Source organism: Epinephelus lanceolatus, chromosome 6, assembly GCF_041903045.1.
Source record: "Epinephelus lanceolatus isolate andai-2023 chromosome 6, ASM4190304v1, whole genome shotgun sequence".
NCBI lineage: Eukaryota > Metazoa > Chordata > Actinopteri > Perciformes > Serranidae > Epinephelus > Epinephelus lanceolatus.
In genome coordinates, this window is record NC_135739.1 from 12,864,494 (window position 1) to 12,887,065 (window position 22,572).

The window sequence follows — 22,572 nt, forward strand, 5'->3', positions numbered from 1 at the left end:
TGAAATGAGTGATACAGACCCTGGAATTTCCCAACAGTGTCCAGTTTGACCACTGCTAACCACGCTTTGCACTGGTTTGTTTCTTTAGGGTAGTATTATACTTTTACCTCATCCAAGGGAACAACCTATCATTGAGCTGCAAGGTCCTAAAACTAATTTCGCCATTTTCCACAGTGTGTATCGTTTCAAGAGGGCCGAAGTTCAGAGTTTCATATGGCGTTTACATGCAGTAGTGGCTGGAAGTCAAAGTGGGACAAACAAGTCAATGTCTAGTAATCAAAAGACGCCTTGACGCACTATACAAGCTTTGTCGCTGTCACTATGTCAACAATGCCATTTCCTATCGAACAAAAGATGACTTGAAATGGCCTATAGGGAGGAGGAGGACAGTGTGGATGGATGGGTCAACTACGCATTGGACCTTAACATGGGAGACCATTGTTCGCCTATCGTTTCTGACAGACAGTCAACATTGTTTTGACCATGATCCCTCCATAACCTGAACCCCGTGGTAATTACTGGACACAGGTCCATGTGGAGAAAGGTCCCCCAGGCTGACTCCTTTTCCAGTAACTTTCCAATAATTAAAGAACAAAATAAGTTGTTTGTCCATGTTGAAGGAAACACCTAAGCGTTTTCTGATCTGAAGTTTTGGTTAGATTAAGGAACAAAAACGATTGGGTTCAATTGAGAGAGAGATTGTGATTTGGGTTAAAATACATACTTAAAATAAGTTTAGAGAACCATTGTTGTTATGGTTAGTTTGAACAATTGGAACGATTGCGGCCATGCTTTGAAAAAACAACAAAAAACAACAATATTGACTTGCGGTTGGAAATAGGAAACAAACATCAATATCCCCATGTTAAAGTCATTGTTTTGTTGACCCATTCATCCACACCCACCTCCTCCCAATCCTAACGTCATGCTCACACTGGACATGGGAGTGCTCTGATATGTCAATTGTCATGCAGCCGCCTGTCAGCAGTCACCTGGCTGATTCCACTCCTTCGCTCTTTTCTTTTCACACGTAGACTCTCTAGAGCTCTGTCTCTGTTTGGGTGTGTGTGTCCGCTTTTCTCTGTCGCTCTCTGTTTGGACACAACTGACAAATATGTGGAGGCACAGGATGCATCAGATAATTTATATCATCATATCTAATAAGGTTAATACTATATTATCTGTGTTTTTTCTTGCAAAATTCGCTTGTAGCTCACAGAAATAGATACTGAAACTATTGCTGCAGATTGTCAGCTGGCTGAGGAGCTCAGGGCCACGTTGCATCCCATGGAGGGCAGGGACGGCACATCTTGTCATTTTGGGGGACTTGTTGGTTCTATTAACTTAGCTGTAAAAAGTCAAAATTCTAAAGACATCTGTGTCAGCAAAACTCAAACCCAAACCCACACAGCATATGAACAAGGACAAACAGGATATACCGTACTAGCGGAGCACTTAAAGGTGGATTTTTTTTAGCACTAAAGAGGAAATCAAAAGTTCTAACCTCGCTCCCTCTGGCTTGAAAAACTTGCTCCCTGATGAGGTAAATTCCCTCACATACCAGCCGTATGAAGCAGTGCCCCAATAAAATCTCCCAGCTTTTAAAATTCATAAAGTGTTAACATGCCACTCAAAAGCACAATAAGCTCTGTGAGTCCGCCAAGGGGAGCCGGGCCAGTTCATACCAACCATAACTGAGGTCACTGCCCCGACATTTGCCTTGTGCTGAAGCTAATCTGGGTTTCCTCTTTTAACTTTCTAAAACCGTTAGTCACCCCATAAAACTCTAAGAATCGTGTGCTATTTTGTTTTCATTGTCAAACATCTTGAAATGATAATCAGGAGCCAAATGCTGTGTGCTGTGAACTCCCTTTGTTTTGGTGTGAGCGAGGACGAAATGTTATGCAACGAGGGCAGGAAAGCTGCTTTTTATACTTCTTGGAAATAAACGGAAGCTTCAGAGCGGGGAAGGGCAATTAATTAGCCACAAGTTTGAAAGTAAGTGTTAATTAAGTGAAACAAAAGGGGTGTTTGAGTCCAGCTTACTGAATACTTTGCCCCGGAAAGGGTTTTAAAGTTCTCAGAGTGAACATTAGTGAGTGCAGAATGTAAACACAACAGAGATGTTCTGTCCAGTGGCAGAAAGACTGTCTTTTGAGATGTAATCAGGACAGACACGGAATCCAGGAGACAAAAAGGAGAAGGGTGGAAAAACTATTTGATCTGATTTACTAAACTAAACCTGCGAGCAGAGCCACATCTGCCCAGCAGATCAGTGTGAAAGCATTTGCTTCTGTTTATCCAGCTATTCCAGTGTATCAGAGAGTCAAAGCCGGTGTGGAAACCTATCAATGGTTTTTAAAGCCAGGGGCATAAAAAAAACCTAACAACCATGAGGGTCAGCTGACTGTCTGTGTTACCCTAAAACTTCTGTAATAAATTTTTGGACAGTGGATCTTTGTTCTGTTGAGCCGCTATCCTTCTTTGCTAAATCTATCAAAAGGGTTGAAAGAAATGTGCTGGCTTTACAATAAAGAGCTGAAGTGAGCCGTAAAAAACCAGTGGGGACTGGGATCGATACTGGCCTCTGTGCTGGGAGTCTCTGCTCATAAACTCAGCGGTGTCTCTCCGAACGCGCTAAGTGCTTGCACATAACACCACACACACTCACACACACACACACACACTGAGGCTACATAAGCTACTTTTTGTTTCTGTCGCGTACCATGACATTTTTTTTTTTCCACGCAGCCTGAATGAAACTCTGAGATTAAATGTCAAGCAAATAACTGCCATTTTTTTTTTTTAAACATAAAAAAGTAGTTCTGCAGGAAAAATGAATCATTAAACTTCAAAGCACAAGGGGAAACATGTCACGGTGCATGTTTCATGACTGACAGAGCCGAATTTAAAACGAATGCCAGGCTGAATATCTCTCTCTTTCTAAAGAGGCAACATTTGCCTTCACCTGAACCTGTTGTGCAGGCACATGCATGAAAGATGATAATCATGATGTAAGAATGACTCAGTGATACAGGCATGCTGTATGTGTGCGTATGGTATGCATATACATTATAATCATATATCATTAAGATAAAAAAATAAACAAGCAAAAGATTGCTGCATAAAAGTATGAATGTGTGTGTGTGTGTGTGTGTGTGTGTGTGTGCTCTGCGAGAGGTGATGGAGCGAGTTAAAGTGAAGCTTTCTGGCTCGACCGCTGGTGAACAGATGACTGCATGCACTGATTTGTCACAGCTGGAGCTTGATTAGCATCCTCAGCAGTGGCTGCTTGTTGATGGATCAAGAGAAGGGAGGACTGGAGGAGGACAAGCGGGGGGGGAGACAATAAGCTGAAGGATGGAAAGATGTGTGACAAAGAGCATGGGGGAGATGATGGATGGAGAGAATGTTCCACAGTTTGAAAGAAGAGGGGAGATGTCATCAAAACAGGAGGAGCAGCAGGAAGAAAAATCTACAGAAAGAGATGGAAAAGGCGCAGATAGGAGAGGAGATGGAAGAGGAGATGGAAGTAGAGAAATCACATTGATGAAAGCTTCCAAAAGGAGAAATAGAAAGTAATAGACAAAGCAGCAAACTATTTTTTTTTTTTTTTTTAGCATTTTCTCCCGTCTGAGTCGCCCAAGAAGCCTCGTCTTTGTTTCAGCACATTAAAAGGATTGAAGGCCTGTGACTGAAATGAGCAAAAATAAAACAATGGAGAGAATAAAAAAATAAAGTGCAGAGGGAGGGCGTGTAATTAGAAGAGCCTTCATGCCGTGAGGGAAAAAGCAAAACGTGCTCAGACTGCATCAGTGTGCACACGCCCACGACCATGTGCACATGGTTGTGTGAACGTGCGTACGAATACTGAAATAAGCTGCTGTCAAACATAACACACAATATAAGAGAGCTTAATCAGATTTTGATCATTTTGTTTCACTTTCTTTTTTCCAGTTTTGGTGCTGACGAAAACCTCATTTTCAGTAGAATCTTAACTTTAAAAATACACACACACATACACCTGCACATACATAGAACCCCGACATATCTTGGCATCATGTATTAGTGAAACTGAAACTAACTAACTAACTAACTAAAAATAGGCTTCTGAGGGAATCAGAGAAGTGAATACATGTATTGATATAAAATATGTGATTGAATAGCCTTTTGTGTGCTGCTTATATATCCAGATGTTTTCCTTCCTGTTTGCAGGCCCCGTGAGGAGCAGGAGTCAGTCAGACCGGAGCAGGAGAGTGGCCCTCAACTTGTTCACTGACACACAGACAACAGGTACTCAATCCATCAGCAGCGACACGCAGAGCTGATTGCATGTCAAACTGTGAGGCAACAGACAACTGTGTGAAATGAGAGGGACAGGTGTGCACCGGTGCTCTAAAAACAACAGGAAGTTGATTATTTGTCACGTTAATTAACGCGGTCAGCAGTAGGAGCTGAGGTTTTGATGACTTGACATCCATTTTCTGGAACACAAGTGCACCAGCATTAGTCTGTGTCCAGATTATTGTCCCATCACCTCAGTGCACCCTGCAGTCCACAAGAGAATTTTATTTATCAGAGTGATGTATCACTCCGTGAACGAAAAAAAAAAAAAAAAAATCATCTGCATGTTGCTAACGCATTCTTTAGTTATGAATCCCTCATATTTCTCCTGAGGCCATGCTCAGGTTTCAGAACATGCAGCAGACTAAAAAATCAGACAATATGCCTCATCAGTAAGGCCAGGGGGCTTGGAAAGAACCTGGACAATGCAAAGCTCCCTGGGGTGTATGAAGTCAGTTTCAAATGGTGGTAGCAGACCTCCTCTTAAACTTTGTAACCCATCCCTGCTGTTTTTTCTCTGCTGCTTTCTCTTGGTTCTGACCCATGCCTCCCCTCCATGTAAGATCAGCTCCAACCCCCCCATTCCCCTTCCTTATTTCTGGACCCTGAGAATTGTTTTCTTTCTGGCTTTTTCTAATGCTCAGTGGTTTTGGTTTTCATCCATGTCTCCCCTCCACGTGCCTCCAGGCGTGACGGAGTGGACGTCTTGGTTCAACATCGACCATCCTGGAGGGAATGGAGACTATGAGCGCCTGGAGGCGATCCGTTTCTATTACAGGGAGAGGGTCTGTGCTCGGCCCACGGCCATGGAGGCTCGCACTACAGACTGGGTGGCAGCGGCAGACACCGGAGAAGTGGTCCACTCCAGTCTGGAGAAGGGCTTCTGGTGCATCAACAGGGAACAGCCCCAGGGCCGCATCTGCTCCAACTACCACGTCCGCTTTCAGTGTCCCCCAGGTAGCTCTGACGATAGCTGTTCAAGGATGTGCAAGCTGTCCCTTCACAGATATGAACATTTAGCCAAACACATGCATGAATACATATTTCACATGCATGTAAGCTGGCTACAGCAAAGCATCATCCAGTGTAAATGCTTTTGGCGGTTTACTGCCTGCCATGTGAAATAATGTGTTTCTTATTTCCTAGTCTTGATTCTGCTTGCAAAGAGCAAGACATAATCCCAGCTTTGCTCAAGATGTCTCACTCAGTTCTTCAATGTGTGGGTTTAGTGCAGAGCTACTGGACTGACTGGAGTGAGTGGGGCCCCTGTTCAACCACAGTTTGTGACGACGTGGGCATTCAAGTCCGCCAGAGGAAATGTGTGAACACCCAGCCCATGCCTCTCCTGTTGGTGCCAGCATGCCAGGGTCACCACTCAGAAAGGAGGGAGTGCTCCAATCCTCCATGTACAGGTGAGAATCACGAGATTTAGCTTTTAGCATTGAAGCTCCTCACTCATGACTGGGAGCACCATGGTCAGCTGTGATACACATTACCTTATGTCTTTGTTTAAAGCCTTTATAAAGACTGTGAAAGCAACGGAAACACAGAAATGAAAATAACCTCATGTATAGTCTCGTTTTGCACTGAACTGAAAAGAACAGCTTGAACCAGCACCAAAGTACATGCACTACATAGTCACAGAAAACTAATCTTTCACTGAACTAAACAATACAATTTGATTCACCAAAGTCATTCCACCTCTAAAGCTAAATTCCTCACAGCTATACACTGATCAGCCAAAACATTAAAACCACTGGTGGCTGGACTGAATGACACTGACCATCTTATTACAATAAAATGTTCTGCTGGGAAACCTTGGGTCCTGGCATTCATGTGGATGCCACCTGACACGTTTCACAAACCCAATAACTGTTGCAAACCAATGGCAATGGCACTCCCCAATGGCAGAGGGCCCCCAGCAGGACAATGAACCATACCACATGGCAAAACTGTTCGTGACAAAGAGCTTAAAGGGCCAGTGTGTAAAATGGGTTGAAAACAGTGACATCAGTGGTCAAATTCTAGATTGCAGGGCTCACTCGCTCACCCCTCTTGTCGGGTAAATGACGGTGGCCTCGTAGGGACAAAAAGCCTTGCGCACGAGTTTTTCAGGAGTAGGTCTATCTAGCGACAAAGTGAATATTTATTTAGAAATCTAAACCATGTTACGATATTGTAATGAATCCCTCACGAGCAGGAAACCAGAGGAGCGTTCGGGAAAAAGGCCAGTTTATTTGAGCACTCCAAAAACTCCGGTAACACTCCAGGGGGTAAAAGACTCCGTCCCAAACTCTGACTCTTCTAGCATAACAGACACACTTCATAACTTCACACACATACTCGTTTACCATAGCGAGTGGGGACCCCCCTCCCCTCTCTGCTCCACCAATCTCCAGCCCGCACACTGACTGACAGTGTAGCCGGTAAACAGAGCTCAGCTGTTTATTTAGCCTAGCAATATCTCCGGACTATAGTAGCTGCAATAGACGACTTTGAACGCGATTTTGAAGAGTTTCTTGTAGCGGACACAGACCCAGAGCCATACCTGTTTGAGCCGGAGCATACAGATGAGGAACTCCATGTGTTTGATGCTGAGCGGGCGAGAAGAGAGGCTGAATGCACAGAATGGGATTCGGTGCTACTGCTACCATCGCTGGGGACATATATCATCAGGAGGAAAAGTGCCGCAGAGAGTGCATCACAAGGAGTGAAGTTGCGTCTTCTTTTCCTCGCAGATGACGGTTCGGGTTCATTCTCTCCTGTTGCGTGGTAAGTGTGGTCCATTCGCAAACTTTATAACTAAAAAAACTTTTCACTACTCTCTATCGATGAACTACTAACACTCTGCTGTTTCCTCCTCCTTCTTCCTTCCTTCCACTGTCTTCGTTGGTTCATTTATACACGCAAAACGCGTTCTCTGGCTGGCTGGATTGTCCGCTCGGTCTGCCTTACATACATGGCGGCGCAAGATGGCAACCTCTCTAAAGCAAGTAGCTGGCTCGGCTAGCGGAAGTATATATATATATATATATATATATATATATATATATATATATATATATATATATATATAAAAGCATAATTATAAGGCTACAAAAACCAAATGAATTTTATTTTATATCGATCATACACTTGTATAAACATATTAATGGGTAGAATATTCAGATTCAGATTCAGATTGACAATAAACCATGCCAAATATTACACACTGGCCCTTTAAGGAGTCGTCCTGGCCTAAAAATTCCCCAGATCTTGATCTCATTGAGCATTCATGAGGCGTGGCGGTACCCCAGAGGTAGCCCTGATCCATGGTGGGGCGTCCTTAGATGGAACTTGGCTCTGACCTATTGAGGCATGGACACAGGACCTCTGGGGGTGTCCTGTGGTATCTGGCACCAGGGCATTGGCAGCAGATCCTTTGAGGCCTGTGGGTTATGAGGTGGGGTACTGGCACATCTCACATATTCTCAATCAGATTGGGATCTGAGGAATTTGTAGGCCAAGTCGACACCTTGAGCTCTCTGTCACATTCCTCAGGCCATACTTAAACGGTTGTTTAGCGATGTGGTATGATGCATTGTCCTGCTGGGAGGGTCACAGCCACTGGGGACTGCCGTTGCCATGAGGGGGTGTACCTGGTATGCAACAGTGTTTGGGTGGGTGTGGCATGTCAGGTGGCATCCAAATGAGAAGCAGAACAGCAGAACATTGCCTTGTTACAAGATGATTTATGTTGTTCACCTCATCTGTACTTGCCATTTCCTGCTGTATGGTTCTATCTAACACAGGCTCTGCCCTCTACTGGACTTAATGATAAATACTGTCCTTCAATCACGAGCATGTATTCACCCACTGAAATTTGCATAAATGCAGCCTCCTAATTAGGACACGTCTACCTGAATATGTACATACCCCAAAGTATATATATACGGCAGTAAAGACTGATTTGCCCACTGATACACCTACAATATCCCATGCTCCTTGATGACCCAGGAGATGTGGTGTGCTTTTGCTTGTCTTTCTACCCCTGTAAGGATCCGCCATGGCTCCACCTGTGTTGGCTGGGGCCCCCTACCTCTTCACTACAGGCACCTAAGTTATAAAGAAGTAAGCAGCCTGTGGCGACTAACTTTTAGCCAGTCAGAATCAGTGTGGCTGAGTCGATGTTATGGGATGGGGCGTTCATTCACTGGGCTCCACCCACTGTACCCATAGGTCTTTAAGCACTGGCAGAGCCCTCTCCCTAGGGACCCTCCCTTGCTAAAGAGAGTGTAGGATGGCTGACAGCAATATTATTATGTTCTGCCTTATACAGTATACAGTGGGCTCCACAAGTTGGATAGGTATGTCCTGATTGGCCAGCTACATTTATGCAAATTTCAGTGGGAGAATGCATGCTCTAGATTTGAGAGTATTACCAAGCCCCCAGGAACAGCAGCGAGCTCTGAAGCCAATTTTCGTAGAGGCTAGAAAGTGGAATTACAACTCCTGAGTCCATCACTTAATGCCATCGGGCCCAAAAACACTGAGCATCACAACCCCACAAAATGGCTTGTATTGCTATCAGGATTTAATTCATTTGGTTCAAAGACATTTTGAAAGTCTAGAGGAGCTTCAACATTGAATCATTTTATCTCCATTCAAGTTAGCGGAGCGCTCAACCAGAAGTAGCTGGCTCGGCTAGCGGAAGTGTCTAGTGCCTTTACTCTGAGGGTCCAATGATGCAGAAGCAGCGATGGTAATCTGGGTAATTTCTTACAACAGAAATAAACCTTTTTTGGCGTCATGTGCCACTGAGCAACTTTGTTAGGAATAAATAGGGTCCCACCTCCAATGCTGTCTCCAGGTCACTTAATAAATCCATCTGTATTACCCATAGGGTCCAGTAGAGGGCTCAGCCTGTGCTAATAGAACAAGGATTACAATATTGTAACCTCTGTTTCAAGGTGAACCCTCCAGAGCAGAACTTCTGCTAAAGAGAACTTTACAATACTCAGTTAAGTGTTCTTGATTGAACAATTTGTAATCAGCGGTCTTTAAACTGCAGCTATATAATCAGCTGTCTTATATTTTCATGCCCACAATACTGTATAATTGCAGCATTTACTAATTTTCAATGTATTGTCCTTTGTACTCGGGGCGCCCGTGCACATGAGAGTTAACAAGTTTCTGTATCAGTCTGTATAAGTTTTAAATAACAGAAAAAAACTCACATCATTCCTGTCTCTCTGTGTGATCAGCCAAGTGGGGTCCATGGGGTCGGTGGGGAACTTGTTCAGTGACCTGTGGTGGAGGCCGCAGGATTAGGAGGAGGACTTGTGTGAGGAGCTCAGTGACAGTTCAGTGTAACGGACGGCCTGTTGAAGTACAGAAGTGTGGAAAGAGTCCATGCCCAGGTATTCTGAGTCTATGCTGTAAAAAGTTGTATAATCATTCCTTCAATGAGTTATGTGCTCACATCTCTGTCTTTCTCCCAACAGCCAAATGTCAGCTCGTGTGCACAGAGGGCCGTCCCAATGAGGAGTGCAACCAGTGTACGTGTGACGACCACGTGTTGCACGGAGAAGTCCACAGTGTGACTGGTGTCCCTGTGGCAGGAGCCTGGGTGGCGCTGGCCAGCCACCCCAAGGTGATCCGTGCCCGTACAGATGCCAAAGGTCAGTTCAGGCTCACAGGCATCTGCTCCTCCAGCCCGACCTTGATCTCCATCAGGAAGGAGAAGTTTGCCCCCATCACTGTCTCCTCCTCCAGCAACACCACAGGGTTGTCCTGGGTACGGGCTGTCCTTAAATCAGCCGGTGAGTGCTAATAAAAAAGATTACTATTAAAAGAACATCTGTTTTATTGATGTCTGCTGCTTTCAATCGACCCAAAAACAAAGTAAGTTAGTAGTATCATTTTTTAATTTAAGTTATTCTTGGCTATTTCTTAAAAGAGCTGTTTTCATTTTCAAGTAAGACTTTTCTTTATTGTCATTATAACCATTCTGCAGAGCCAGTAAATCCTCCAATCACATTCTCAGACGTTAGAAAACAGGAAATTGACAAAGCTACAACATAAACAGTCTGGCCTATTATAAGACTTCACATTGTCTGGAGCACTTACTTGCTTTGTTGCATGGAGACCAAATAAAAATAGGCCAGTGCTGCTTTTGAAAGAGTAATCCCCTCAACAATAATTTTTCATAAGCACAGGGACCAATGTGAAAATAAAATGTAACGTCTGACTGAGTTTTATGAGGTCTCAAAACTCTGCGGCACCATTCACAACAGTCAGAGGAAGTTCTTGAGGTTTTGCTCCTTTCCGCTTTCCACAGAGAAGCCGTACATTGTGAAGCACCCTGAGGACAAAGTGCGTTTTGAGGGAGGACGAGTGATGTTGTGCTGCAAGGCAACGGGATCACCAACACCTGACAAATACTACTGGTGAGATGAATACTTGCGCCGGCACACAGTTAATCACAGAAACAGCGAGCAGCAGAGTGATTATTTTTACATATTGTGAAATTAATATTCGGAGCTCCCTAAAAATTCAATTTCCTTTTTTTATTGTTAAAACAGCATTAATCAGTTACTTTAACAGGTTTTGGTCCCCAACTGCCCCTGAGAAACATGTCTCTTCTGCTGCCAAATACTCCCTTAAGTTCGCCAGTTAGTAGCTTACTCCCTTCTGCTGCTTGGTGTAGGGCGGCAATGGGGTTATCAATTTTTTGGTTGAAAACATCTGCCTGCTTCGGGTGAAAAACAACATTGATGAGAGCCGTGAGACTGAACCATAAGTCAGACAAGTTGAAATAAAGCACTGCCTTGAAAACCAAAAAAATGAGCTGTAAGATGATAATAAGGGCTGAGGGGAACTGCTGAATTGGGTGATATTGGGTTCATCACTAGAAGAAACCCCTTTCACATAACATTTCCAAAGTGATCTCATCCCTACTTCATATTCTTGACGCTTGGGCAAAAGCCCTCTGCATAACTGTAATAACAGCCTTTTGCATTGTATCATGACGCAGAAGGGGTCGCCATTACGTCATGTGAGTCGACTCACGTGACCAAGAAAAGGTCAGTGGTTAGGTTTTGGCAACAAAACTACTTGGTTAGGGTTAGGAAAAGATTGTGGTTAGTCACGAGTCGACTCACGTATCTTCCAACTTATGTGAGAAAATAACTGAGTGTTAACTTTTAGTTTCACATGGGAAAGACATACCGGTCTCCTGGGTTGAAGTTGTGTACTTGTTATTAATGCGATGCCGAGGACACTACCCAAGCTGCTTATTTTGATGCGCTAGAAGTAAATCCAGGCGGACATTTAATTTCATTCATTGCTAATATCTATTACTGTTTAGTGTAGCTGAAGGAGCCATACACATGCCGTGTTTAGCGCGCGCTTCATTGTTTTCAATGACAACGCAAGACAGGCACGCTGCAACACCAGAGCAACGGCGTTGTGGCGTGCATGCGTTCCCAGGCGCCTATTTTTTAGGGTGCGACAGCTGCGCCCTGAGATAAACAAAGTTCAACTTTTGGAAATAGCAGCGTGCACAACGTCACATGACGAGGAACAAGCAATCACAGCCGACAGATATCTTTCCCTTCTTCTGTAAATATCAGTCTGTAGTTAAAGTGGAAAAGTTGATAATTTTGGTGCAGGGCTGCCAGAGCCTTACATCTGTCCCATGGACGATATGCCCACACACGATAGGCCTACACACAAACAGCACCTGAAGGATGATCAGCTCTGCACTCGGGATTTCAGGTACATAGGCTACAATCCAGTTCTTGTTGAGGTTGCTTAGCAACCTCAGATACAACCTACTGCCAGCCAGCCCCCAACCTTTCGTTTTCCAGGCAGTTATAGACGCGCCATGTGTTCGGCCACTAATACATCAATATCAGAACTCATTTTCCCATATTTTTAAGTGATAAGTGACACATCATCAACATATTACATACATTTTACATACTTTATACACCTTAATAAATTGTTGTATACAGCTATCAGCATTTTTAACATTTTTTTTTTTTTTTTTTTTAACTTTTTTTCCTTAAATATCTCTGTAACTATTTGTCAAGGTACCACAATGGGACCCTGCTGGACAGGAGAGTGTACAAGTATGAAGAGGACCTTGTACTGTGGGATCTAAAGCCGGAGCAGACAGGGGAGTACTACTGCAAAACTAGCAGCCCTGCAGGCAGCATCAAGTCCTCTCCAGCCCTTCTCACTGTGATTGGTATGTAGAGTCTTGAGCCTCGTAACATCAGTCGCATAGCTAAAGATCTCACTATCTATTGTATAGTGCTTGAAATCACATTAACCTGCTGGTCTGATGACAGTTTTGATGATACAAACTAGTGCTAGTAAACTGTTACATACGTCAAAGCTGTGAAGAAAAACATTTCTATTTGGTCTGAGATTGTTCTCACTGTCAAAAAGATACAAAAGCTCCCTTCTAGTCAGTGATGTAATGTAAACCATAATTCATCATCATCAGACTGGAAAGAAAATAATTTACTATGATGATAGTGGCACATAGGGATTATTGCTTGGGATGGCTGCTATCCCAGTGCATTGACAATGACGTGTGTACTCAAAGTTCTGCACAGATTCAAGTACAACCGCTGACAAAAAGCAAACAACCGCAATTTATTTTAGTGTATAAAGAGCAGCTGCCCCAGAGCTTGAATACACATTTTAAGGGGCATGTCAGCGTTAAGCTCCAACCGAGTCATCCACAAGCCATGTCCATGCATAAAGAGGGATTCAAACAAAACCACAGTGTCCTACAGCTGGGTGAGGGAGAAAAGTCAGCTAATAGACTGTCTGTCACTGGAAAAAAACTATTACAGGCAAAGAAAATAGGAAAATAAAAATATCAGGGCTCGCATAACCTGGCTGCGCATGGAGCAGTACGTTTTTATTATGTTGACATTGGTCAAAGCTACGGCTTCCTAGGGATGCTTTATTGTGTGCAATGGCTCTGGACACTGTAAAACCTCAAACCCAATTTCTCCAGAACACCCGGTGTTGAGATGAAATCCACAATTGCAAATAAATCCTGTTTCTTTTCTCTCTCTGAGTCAGACAAGTATGCGTTTCCACATCTGCGTGGGAGAGCTACACATTGCTTATATCCTTTAGGTGCTTGTTAGCTAAGACACAGATTAACGGACAAGGTATTCATGGAAGAGTGCTAAAGTAATCTATCCCAGGCCACTGACAAATTCCAGCACTCCAAAAGCCATTATGGCAGAACACGCTGTATGTGTGCAGGACACCTGTGCCTCTGAGCAGAAAAACTTACTCCCACTCTTTTAACAGTGCAGGTTCTTCTCACATTTTACACTACACAGAAGTTTGATTTGATTTACCATAAAATGCGTCAACCACACTTCACACAGGTGACTAGGAGGTACATAATTAATTATCAAAGAAACCCCAAGGCCCTCATGGTTAAGCCATCAGCAGTAGAGTAATGGTAATGGCCATCAGCAGCAGAGTAATGGTGTTTCAAACACATCACGCTCTTCCATGTGTCTGCGATTATAGACTTACTTGGGAGATTGGGAGCTTAACAGGGATACTTGACTATAAGCTCAACCATGATATCATGCACATGGACTATTCTGCCAATGTCTCAGTGAACAAAAAATCTTTCTTTCCAACTCCCATCTGGATGGTTGGTAAATAAATGTTCTCTTCAACTTCATGTCTAATTACCCTTTCATGCACATTTCACAGTCCAACTTGGCCACTCACAGGTACTTTCAAGCCATGCAGACACTGTGTGTGTGTATATGCATAAATTATGTGTGTGTTTGTGCATCCACTTCTGCATACAGGGCAGAAATAGTATCTTTTAAATACTCAATAGGCAAGTTCCAATTTATTCACTATGCACTTGTCACGATTCAGGTCTAAGGCAGGACAAATTGTGGAGACCTTAAATGACTCTTCAAAGTAGAATACATTTATTCAAAGCTAAATTAGGTATGAGGTCAGTTCATTGGCAATGTGTGAACAAAGAAAAAGATAACTTAAGTCCCACTAAACCAAGTAACCCAGAGAGGAGAAAGAGACTGACTGCTAAGGCATCTATGTAAATAGATGAGCAGTCACACCAACTCAGGTGTCAGCCATCACTCCTAATGAGCTGCTCTCCAGAACCCAGCAACCAATTCAGCAAGAAATGGGTCTTGAGGCCGAGGGCCGTCACAAATTGTCCTACTCCACTCATGCAGTGATATACAATTATCCAGTACCCCACAATTTTATAATAACAATCAACAGATTTGAGAGGCTTTCAAGATGTTAAAGAAAGCAGAACTTCAACAGTTGCGTCTTTAACATGTCAAGTCTATGTTCATTCTGGCACTGAGAAAAAGTCTTTCATGTTTTATGTATATCAGATGACCAAATTATCTTTTATAATGTGTCGTGTGAATGCTTATTAAACACAATTTATTGTGTGATTCACAGCAAAAGGAAAGCCAGCATGCAACCCCACCCCTGAGACGCACCTCATCAGACTGCCGATAGACTGTGTTCAACCAGGGACTGACTCAATGCACTACAACGCTGGCCGTTGTCCTCACAACAAATGTGCTGGCTCACTAGACTTTGATATGCGCTGCAGAGATGGAGCTGGGTTCTGCTGTGGGGTCAAAACTATGGAAAGTCGGATCATTGACTGCGGGAGCTATAGCCTCCCTATCAAGGCTGTGTCAGAATGCAGTTGTCAGAAGTGTGTGCAGCCCACTGTGCTGGTTCGTGGCAGAGTGGTCACAGCTGACAATGGTGAGCCTCTGCGTTTTGGGCACATGTACATTGGTAAAGAGAGGGTGGGCACCACTGGATACCAAGGAGGTTTCACATTGCAAATTACTCCTGATACTCAGAGATTAGTGGTAAATTTTGTTGACCCCACTGAGAAGTTTCTTGACACTCCTAAGGTGTTCATCCTTGATAAGAAAGGTGGGTCCATCTACCACGATGTGAAGGTAATGAGGAAGCAGACACCCATTGATATCAATGCTGGAGAGACCAACTCTATTAACCTAGGGGAAATTGAAGGGGAAGACCCCATTGGTCAGTTGGTTATTCCACCCAACTCCTTCCACAAGGACAATGGAGAAGTCTATGAGGGCACTGTGAAAGCAAGCGTCACATTCATTGACCCAAGAAATATCACCACTGCAGCTGCGGCCCCTGGGGATCTCAACTTTGTTGATGATGAGGGTGACATGCTCCCTTTGAGGACCTATGGCATGTTCTCTGTAGACTTCAGAGATGAGACCAACAAGGAGATGCTTGGAGCTGGAGCTGTTCAACTCCTCCTCGACACGCAGCACGTCAAAATGCAAGAGCACATTCCCAAAATGAAACTGTGGTCTTTAAATCCAGACACAGGAGTCTGGGAAGAGGAGAGTGGCTTCTCCTACACCACAACAACTACTGGTGGTCATGGGCGAAGCAAACGAGAGGAGCGCACATTCCTCATAGGCAACATGGAGATCAGAGAACGAAGGCTCTTCAATTTAGACGTGCCTGAAAACAGACGCTGCTACGTCAAAGTCCGTGCCTACATGAGTGACAAATTCCTACCTAGTGAACAGCTGGAGGGTGTTGTGATCAGCTTGATAAACCTAGAACCCAAACCTGGTTATTCTTCTAATCCGAGGGCATGGGGGCGTTTTGACAGCGTCATCACTGGACCCAACGGAGCCTGTTTACCAGCTTTCTGTGATGCCCAAAGGGCCGATGCTTACACAGCTTATGTCACAGCAATGATGGGTGGGGAAGAACTGGAGGCAGCTCCCTCTTCCCCTAAGATGAATCCAAATATCATTGGAGTATCTCAGCCATATCTGGATAAAATAGACTACCAGCGCTCAGATCACGAAGATCCAGCTTTGAAGAAAACAGCCTTCAGAATCAACTTGGCAAAGCCTAACCAAAATAATCTTGATGAAACCAATGGGCCAATATATCCCTATCAGAATTTGATAGGTTGTGAGAACGCCCCTTTTGATGCAAATCATTTCAGATTCTTCAGAGTGGAAAAGGACAAGTATGAATACAATGTTGTTCCCTTTGAGGAGAATGATTTGACAACCTGGACAGGAGATTACCTTTCCTGGTGGCCTAATCCCCAGGAGTTTAGAGCATGCTTCATTAAGGTCAAGATCCATGGACAGAAGGAAGTGATGGTCAGGTCGAGGAATCTTGGAGGAACACACCGGGAAACTAAAGGCAAACTTTATGGCATAAGAGACATTCGCAGCACCCGGGACATGCGAGAGGCCAACACTTCAGCAGCCTGTGTAGAGTTCAAATGTAGCGGCATGTTGTTTGATCAAGCTGAGGTTGACAGATCCATCATATCAGTCCTTCCACAGGGGAACTGTCGCCGGACTGGCACCAACAGCCTCCTGCAAGAGTATCTCATCAAACATCCACCAGTCGCTCACAACAATGAATCCCATGGATTCACCATGCTAGCCCCTGTTGATCCTTTGGGACACAACTATGGCATCTACACAGTCACAGACCAGAACCCCAGGGTGGCCAAGGAGATCGCTATAGGCCGCTGCTTTGACGGCACCTCAGATGGTTTCTCCAGGGAGATGAAGTCAGACTCTGGGGTGGCGTTGACCTTCAGTTGTCCAGAGAGGAAAATTAGCAGAGAAAGCCTTTTCCAACGTCTGCAGACCAACCCGGGTCAGACTTTGTCTCAGATGGCAAGGGACATGAGGGAGTCGGAGGGTCTGCAGGTGCAAAGATTACCCTCTCAGATTGTGGCTTATCCTTCAGAGCAGCGGGGCAGGACCCAGAGTCGCAGAGTCACCTCTACAACCAGGAGGAGAGTGTCCATGCGCACACAGCAACGCCAATAGATGCTTCAAGGTAGGTAAGTTCAGATAAGATAATGAGATATCATTGAATACATTTACATGCACAAAATATTTCATTTTTTGCCCTTATTCTGAAAAATACAATATTCCCACTAAGCTGTTTGCATTGCAAATGGAAATGAATATTGCACTAATAATCCTTTATACATGCAGCCATGTGTACAAATTATTGGGCCCTAACATGCGTCAAAATATTGAAGAGTGGAAAAGATGCGGCGGATTTTCATTTTGCTTCTTTGCATCAAATTGGGATTTTTTTCAAAGTTTCCTTACTGAGACAGACTTGTTGGACCATGCGAACACAGCCTCCCTCTTTCATTCCTTTGTTATTCGCCCAAACCCAAAAACCTGTTGATAGCCAAGTTTTTCATAATATTTAAAAGTAGATGTGTTTCTTCCGACCAGAAATGTGGGCTTTTCTTTTGGGCGTACACCAGCCTTGCAAACTGTTGCCGAGTTGGTTTATGTACAAATTATCCATGCTAATGCACAGAAATGACCGGTCAAAACCCCAAATGAGATGCATATTCCAAATGTGCTGTATACATATAAAAAGAATACGATAAAAACCCAAATCATACCGGCATATTCCACGTATTAATCAGAAAATGCTAAATTCTGAAAAAGGCCTATTTCGAAATATGTAATTGAAATATGCTGTTTACACCATCCATATCAAATTCAGAATATAGTCATATCCGCAGAAATAGTGGAATATTAGCATTCATAGTGACAGTAATATCACACTAATTTATATGTTCTTTCTTTTTCACTTGTAGGTCTTTTGTCAAGACTGATATGATGTCACCAAGATGAGAAAGTTAAAGTCGGCCATCTGCTGATGGGTATGAACTCCCTCCTGAATATGGAAACCACGAAACTGAGGCAGACAGCAATTCAGCAAAATCAAAGAGACTTATAGAAGATAATCATTAGACTTATACTTACTTGAAGGCTTTGGTATGTCAATTATTAATTCCTTTCCCTCCTAAAAGACATGAATCATTTGATTATATGTAACGCAGTGACTGGCATTTGCTTTATTAGTTTTGGTCTACTTTTATGTATGAAAAGACTAAATTGACGTTTGAGAACGTAACTTTTATAGTTCCAATTTGTGGCATTCCACTTTCCCCATGGTGGGTATTTTTCTTTTGCTGACATCTCTCAACGCTTGAGTTGAAACCAAACCTCCAGAAACCGTAAATACTACGCCAGGCCCCAAACACTTCATAATTGGCCATTGCTTTCCACCGAACTTCTCCTCACGATCAGAAAGAAACCAGCTTGAGGTCCTTGTCGTCTGCAGCAGACACTGAGCCCTTTTTCTACAAACTGGGAAACTCTCTCCACCAAGAGGAGGCTCGCACAAAAGAGACGCATGCAGCGGGGTGAGGCATGCCACCCAGGGAACAGAGGATGTTTTCAGTCATGCTTCTTAATGTTTTTCATTTGCATGCCACATTGCCAACTGTGACTCAGCCAAACGTCCTTTCACACCTACTTAGAATGTGCAAGACCAAGGCCTCCGCCAAGACAAGCATGGATCCCACTAGTGGCAGGTGGTCTGAAATGTGGATAGTTGATTGAGAGGTATGACATAATTTCCTTTTGTCCTCTGAACATTCCAAATTAGTACCACCAAAGAAAATGTTACTCAAATATATATTTCCAAATATCTCACTTTCACAGACACCATTACAGAGACTCTTTCAGGGTCTAAACTGACTTTTTTTTTTTCATTGTTGTTTTTGGGTAATGTGCTTAAGAGCTGCCGTTGTATCTTGAAGTGCAATAACTATATAATTTAACTTAAGAATGATCAGCATGTAAAAAACTACTACAGTACGTAAAAAGTGCTGCTGGTGACTAAAGCAACAACTCCTTCAGTACGTGTGGCAGATAGTGCGGTTGAGGTGTACGAGATCTTGCACAGGACTCATTTGAAGCAAATAATTTAACTGCTATGTAATCGCTCTTCAACTCTCTGAGCTGCGTAGAATCTATTAACCTTTTCATACTTTGCTGCATGACTCAGTTCATTTTACAATTTGTACACCACAGTAATCTTTTCAATTTCAGAGAGCAATCTTGTAAGAGGGAGTTAAAACTCTCAGCGGAGCCTTCTCTTCATTAACAAAACCCACTGTATGATTCTTACACGAGTCTGATAATTAAAAAGTAACACACTTGTGAATTTACTGGCCATGTTTTTATAAATCTTGTCTTTGTGACAATATAAGTACCTTTAAAGTGCACATCTTGATACTGCAGATACTGAGACAGAATATTAGACTTAGAAAACATATATTAGGTTATTTTAATCGAGGCTGGTGATGGGGAGAAACCTCCCTCTGCGATAAAGGCACCAAACTTGTTTATCTGCAAAACGGGCACTTGCAGACCCATGGGAAAAGCTCTCCAAGCTGAACTAATCCAAAACCATATCAGGGGGGACCGTGGTCCGTGGAGAAACCAGGAGAGCATGACAAGTAAATATAAGCCTGCTGTTAATTAGAAAAATAAATTACAGAATCTCCTGGGAACTATTTAAACAGTTTGCCCGACTTTCACAAACAGCCAACAGTTAATTTCCACCTACACAGGATGAAGTTAAGTAATCAACACTATACAGAGCCCAAGAGGATTATGGTCACATATTTACAATTAAAATGGCAACCAGCCCACTGTACAGGTAACTTCATTTAAGCTTAATGACATTTTTAATTCTAATGTACAACAGATTTATTGTTTAATGTGTGCTAAAAGGTGCTAATGTAAAGTTGTATGTATAAATGCAAACTATATATTGTAACCTTACACTTGTGCTTAGCCCCACATTGAAAAACAATCTCTCCCCATTATGTATATGAGCAGCACACTCCAGAAAAACACTCAAAGACAGAGCAGTATCGGGCAACAACACGTGGTACCTTTGCCTTTATCACTGACCTCTCTAATCACAGGCCTGTGGGCCGTCCGCAACTCCACGGTTCAGATCTCCAGATGAAAACAAACATCTCCCTGCAGCAGATGTAGCATCCACCCTGTGAAAAAAAGAGATGATGATTGAATCCAGGTGTGGGAAGAGATAAGTCCTGTAAAAATGCAATGGTTGTGTGAGGTCAGCTGAGGAGGCCCAACAGCTGTAGAGCAACTGGAGGAAATGTTAGACCAAAGACATCAAGAGAAATAAGAGCGAGATTATCTCATGATGGATTTAATCATTTTTGGGGAACTGTTTGGTGAAGGGAAAAAGGGAAGGGAAAATATTAGTGGTCTTTGGCCCCACAGTCCATCACTTACAGAATCTCAGGCTCCGAAAGTGGTTGCACATGGAAGAATGCGGGTTTTTTGAGGAGAATGCTTTGACAGAAGAATTGGCTTATTCATGAGCAGAAGTTATCAGGGGAGTTTGAAAGACAAGGTAACAATAATAGTAAACCATTATGTAAGGCTTTGCACGGGAAAGTAAGCCAGACTCTCCAAACAGTTATTTTGTCTTGTGGGTAACTTCAAAGCAGATTAAAGAAGCTTTGCAATGTTTGGTTTAATGACTTAAGAAAAAGTTTCCAAAGTATTTAGAATCAAATAAAGTGAGTTTAAGCTTGAATCCAACAGATAAAACACACTGCATGGAAAGGAAATCGCAGTAGAAGTAGCAACCGCTCCATTTTATAGGAATTAAATGTTAATATCATGTATATGGGTTAAAGGGTTACTTTTGTTTTACACCTTGAGGAAAATCAGCTTTGTCTTTCTTAAAGAGAGTTCACTAGCAATATCCCTCTCATTTCTGTGCATAAAGACTGGAAACAGGGGAGCGGCTAGCCATGCTAGCTGTAGCATGGCAAGGCCATGACTTGTCTTTTTTAAACTTCAGTGTTTACACAGATAAAACAAACAAGATTCAGTGTACTCATTAAAGGCGCTGGTTTGTAAATTTTCTTATATTCGGACAAAGCCTAGCTAGCTCAGTAGCTGTTCCTATGCTAAGCTAAGCTAACCAGCTGCTGCCTGGGGCTTTATATTTACCGTAAAGACGTAAGAGTGGTATCAATCTTATCGTCTAACTCTTGAAAAGAAAGTAAACAAGTTGATGTACCAAAGCGATAAACAATTCCTTTAATGAATACAATATACTTACCAGTACTGAAATCTTGCATGCTTTACAATAGAGCACTGCTGGGATGATGAAGTTAGCGTTGCCCTTGTTATCTCGTCAAAAAGCAAATAGGATTTTTCCATTGGAGTTTAGATTATCGCAAAAATTAAGTTCTGTGGCAAACATACGTTTATGATTCTTACATGTTTTGTTTAGCAAGATAATCTTCACAAATTAACACCACTTTCATAATCTATGGAGCGTAAATGCAATCGCCAAAAGTAAAAAGCTAACGTTAGGTTATAAATGACCTAGAATATAGCTGCATGACTTCAAGGTCACCACCACCATGAGGCTGGAAAGTCGTGTTTGGCTTGATGGCGTTTTGTGGTCTCATTTAGCCCCTTGCTAGCAACCATCTTTTTTAAGACATGTAAAGGCATATACATTTACAAGTGGGGTATTTACTGGCATATTTTAGGCTGTTGAACAAAACATTAAAGTCTCTTAAGCTTGTGTGAACAACAGACCTTTTTTCAGGCATCTAACCGAAAAAGAGACAAAGAAACCAGGAGTGCTAAAATGCCAACTCATTTCCAGGTTTTAGACTCATTCCTACTGCACTCTATTGGACTTTTTACCCCTTTAGACTTGCTAAACTTGGGTTGTGTTTGTGAACATTAAAATTTAAGAAAAAGTCTGCAAAGTATTTCACCATATGTCACCTCTCTGTCACAGAATCTCAGTGGGTACATGCAACGCTCACCAGCCCTATTTAATTTTAGGGCAGAAAAGACTCTCAATCCACCAGAAACCACCGACAATTCATCAAGCATGAACAGATTAATCCATTTCTCCTCTGTACAGTCCAGATGGTCTCAAGGAGATCATAATTTATTCAGAAGGTCATCCTTGAGACCTTTCCACCACTTTCTGGAGTTTGCGAAGAGAGTTGTATATTTGCCACTGTGCTCCAGGAAGCCTCCCCGAGCTCCAGTAAAAGAATTACATCAACGATCTCCTGATAATACTCTGTAAGCGCTTAACTATTGCATGATGATGCCGAGCCCGTTTCTCTCTGAGTTTTTATGTGTAAATTGTGTATTGTATGAAATCTACTATTATTGTACGAACAAGAAACTGTAAATAAATAATTTTGTGTAAACTTTTGATTTATACTTTGAGTTGTGTTTTATGTATTAAAAAAGT

At 42.8% G+C, this 22,572-nt stretch overlaps 1 protein-coding gene across 2 annotated transcripts in view; it reads left to right on the forward strand.

The window, feature by feature from the left end:
- Positions 1–22,541, forward strand: part of cilp2 (cartilage intermediate layer protein 2) — a 26,910-nt gene extending 4,369 nt beyond the window's left edge. Inside the window, exons 2-10 of one of the 2 annotated variants that reach the window (XM_033621507.2) lie at positions 4,216–4,293; positions 5,032–5,301; positions 5,574–5,756; positions 9,588–9,743; positions 9,828–10,145; positions 10,664–10,772; positions 12,420–12,577; positions 14,824–17,254; positions 18,038–22,541. In XM_033621507.2, coding sequence (XP_033477398.2) covers positions 4,216–4,293; positions 5,032–5,301; positions 5,574–5,756; positions 9,588–9,743; positions 9,828–10,145; positions 10,664–10,772; positions 12,420–12,577; positions 14,824–17,240 — 3,689 coding nt within the window. In that variant the 3' untranslated portion in view covers positions 17,241–17,254; positions 18,038–22,541. The remainder of the gene's footprint in view (positions 1–4,215; positions 4,294–5,031; positions 5,302–5,573; positions 5,757–9,587; positions 9,744–9,827; positions 10,146–10,663; positions 10,773–12,419; positions 12,578–14,823; positions 17,255–18,037) is intronic. The other variant, XM_033621508.2, reaches the window with a different exon arrangement.
- Positions 22,542–22,572: the final 31 nt, after the last annotated feature.